The sequence below is a fragment of the Phalaenopsis equestris genome, unplaced genomic scaffold (assembly GCF_001263595.1).
Source record: "Phalaenopsis equestris unplaced genomic scaffold, ASM126359v1 Scaffold199576, whole genome shotgun sequence".
Taxonomy (NCBI): Eukaryota; Viridiplantae; Streptophyta; class Magnoliopsida; order Asparagales; family Orchidaceae; genus Phalaenopsis; species Phalaenopsis equestris.
The window spans coordinates 20,966-24,507 of NW_018219442.1; the positions used below are offsets into that span (position 1 = coordinate 20,966).

Sequence of the window (3,542 nt, forward strand, 5' to 3'; positions counted from 1 at the left end):
CTAGCCCACGCTTGCTCATAATGGCATATAATGATGTGGACTAAGCCAAAGTGAGACAAAAAGAAGGTTCCATTTCAAGACCAAGCATTGCTACAAATATTCCAGACAAACTAAACATAAAACACATGATTGAATGTGTAAGGCATGACCAACAATCTGATGAAAAATCTAAGTAACCTACTGCAAGCATCAATAATAATAATAATCTTAACAAACATATATTTTTTTTCTCTAATAAATAAAAGTAACCAAAATCAACATGTGTAGTTATAAAGTCCAAAACTCGACTAAAATCCAACAAAATAACACTAGATCAATATCAACTAAATAGTAAGAACTCTCAATCAATCACAAATACATATGTAGGTATTGAACTGCATCACCAAATAATTATATCATTTAATATGAATAGGAAAAAAACTAAAATATGATCATGAACAACACAATTAAACCAATATAATAAATCTCATATATTTCATGATAACAAAGCATAACTACCAAATAAATGCTTCATAAAATTGAAACAATAAGAATAAGAAAAAGAAATTTGGTATTGTTAGGATGTTGGAGCTCTTGATGATAATCTACGCAATCAATAATGACAAAGCCAGATAAAGGTGATGGCTGAAGAAGACAAAAACAATGATATTTGCTTATAGCGAAGAGAAAACTTTTGGCTGAGCTTACGATGGTTACCTCAGAAAGATGAAAATTACAATGCCATGAAGGGATCATAATTCTTATATTTGTTGCCACGTGAGGTGAAAAAGAAAGCAGAGGCTTTGAACTAGACTAATTAAGGGTGAGCAAGTTTGGTTCAATTAGTGTGCCTTCTTATTCGATACAACAAAAAGAACCCAAGTTTTTTTAAATTTCATATTCAACCTTTTGTCCCTTGAGAGAACTATACAACTCAAGATAATTTAGCTCCAGAGTTTTTAATACAAAACAACAAATAGTTTCTAGCCTACTGATGATAGTTCTGTAATCAACCATGTGTTTTCACTCCTTATAACGTTGATTCCCAATTTGAAAACACCACGAGAGAAGCCTGGCATTGCCTTCAAATAAAAGTGCTGAAAATTCACTAGTTCGGTGAACCATAGCACTGTGAAGCATAAAAGGCTAATATTTTTCAGCTAAGTTTAACAGCATCCAACTTTCTTCACGGCAGAAACATCATCTGCCATGCTGACACTGATCGTATGCCCTTTCGGTAAGACTGTAGCATCAGCACTAGAAATAAGAGCCTTCCTGCTGGCAACGCGAAAGATCTGAGTTAGGACTTCAATGAATGCATTGTCCACATTCATGGACTCCAAGGCCGATGTCTCCATGAAGAAAGTGTTCTCTCTCTCAGCAAAGGCCTTGCCATCCTCTGTTGAGACCACCCTAAGATGACGCAAGTCCGCCTTGTTCCCCACAAGCATGATCACGGTGTTGTGATCGGTATAATCTCTGAGCTCCTTCAACCATCTTTCCACACCATCGAATGTGACCTTGCGGGTGACATCGTAGACAAGGAGTGCACCAACCGCACCTCTGTAGTATGCACTTGTGATGGCGCGATACCTATTTGAGAAGACAAGGGGGAAGAATTTGAAGATTATAATATAAAGATAGTATGAAAAACTGAAATCAGGATTTTTGATAGATTTCTGACACAGAAAAGAGATGATATTGCGCAGCACTGTAAAGAACTCGTAACATAGAACTTGTGAACTTGGTTGATGAATGCAGAAGTTGAATCCTATTACCTGATAAAAGCAGAATAAACTTCTTTATGAAGAGATAGTTTGTTAAAAAGAATATGCTTTCCAGTGATGCCATAAGTGCGGCAAAATATGTGATATGAACAACAGAGACTCGTGGATTAAACTTAATGTTAAATACAATGCCAACCCCACACTTTTGGGCCTCTTCACAAAAGATCAAGCTTCTGAATACCCTCCACATTTTTTCAAGTACCGTTTGAGATTTTTGCCATGGTTCCCTAACTTGATTTCTGGTCTACAAAGAAATTATTTTTGCTTGCAGCATTAAATATTCCGCTAATTTATGTCAAGTTGCTTGTTTTAAACTAAATTTAGATGATAATAATTTTTTATTACCAAAATCATCACCCCTAAAAGTCAACTATTTGTCTTCTCTCCTGTCCTCTACGATTTTGGTTTTGAGTGGGTTCCCATTCTTCTCTTCCTAATTCAGCCAAATGTCTCAAGGAAAGGTGACAAGGACCAAAAATAGAAACAACGATGAGAATAAAGACGTGAGCTCCAAGGCTTTAAAGCCATAACTAGTGCTTCCTACATGAAAGGCAAAGGAGGAAGGCAAATGAGGCCTTAATAGTTCTATAAGGCTGAATTAAGAGTAGAGTGCGTGAAAAGAATGTATCACTCCAAGCATAAGGTCTAGTAAGAACTCCCGCTCATCTTCTTCATTGAACCAAAGATTTGTTCATCTTTCATAGTCTACCGACAAAGAGACAAACTCCAATTGTTATTATGACAATAAATGCAGTCATTTTCATGACTTTTTTTTTTCTTTTGCTATAAAGAGCCTTTGTATTTATGTTGATGATTCTATAACTGTTCTTCACTAATGTATGAATTTTTTGGATGACTTTCTGAAATCTCAGAACTCTTTTTTGGTCAACATCAAACTCATTCTAAATAGATGAAGTGTGGAGAAGTGAAGATTAAAGTGTTGGGATGAAAATTTGGGCTTCGATTAATTTACAATCAAAACCACACCGCGGAAAAAACATCGCACCGATTCGAAAAATCTAGAACAAAATATCAAACAGAAATGCATAGCAAGTAATCTCATAAAACACACCAAAATTTAAAGTGGAAAAACTCGATAAAGGGAAAAAACCATAAATCTACACTAGACCAAAAATTTCACTATGAAAAGATAAATGTACCGAAATTTATACCACTCAGATCCTCCCTCTACATCAATGAAACTTATAGTAATTTCGCTCTAAATCCTCTCTTGATCGTACAAGAGAAATTACACGCTCCGAAATTCACCTCCTACTTCACCACTCCACACAAAAGCCCTTCAAGTGTTCACAGCGCGCGCGACAGAGAAAGAGTGCTTCGTGAAACAATGACTAAAATCCCTAACTGTGTATGCAACTAACGCCTAAGCGCCACTCTTGGGAGCTACATTTCTGCTTGCTCTAGTTGAAGTCACGAATCCAGGCGCTGTCGCACTCCGAAATGAGAGCATGAGCGATGCCTTCTCTGAATCTAGACGTGGGGGCACTTGAAGTGGGTGTCTGGGCATCACCCTCTTAGAATCCAAGTTCATGGGCGCCCCTCATATCCTGGCGCCTGGGCGCTCCCTTAGGCCCTTAAGCGCTAGTGATGCTGCCGCCTTCCTATAGGTTGTCTGCCATAAAAACGGGCTTCACATTGAATAATCTCCCACTTGATGACTGATTGCATCTCAAAACATCTCCTCAAGATCTGCACCATCTTCATTGTTTGTATTGTAGTGTGGCTCACCTCCGACCTCAACTTTCTTGGACTCCA

The 3,542-nt window shown here is 37.5% G+C and overlaps 1 protein-coding gene across 1 annotated transcript; it reads right to left on the reverse strand.

Moving 5' to 3' along the window:
* Positions 1-900: 900 nt before the first annotated feature.
* Positions 901-3,318, reverse strand: LOC110035744 (ras-related protein RABA1f-like). The gene is made up of 2 exons (XM_020740029.1): positions 3,175-3,318; positions 901-1,757 (listed from the first exon to the last, which is right to left on the reverse strand). Exons 1-2 carry the CDS (start codon positions 3,316-3,318, stop codon positions 1,146-1,148), a joined length of 756 nt encoding a protein of 251 aa, XP_020595688.1. The 3' UTR covers positions 901-1,145.
* Positions 3,319-3,542: the final 224 nt, after the last annotated feature.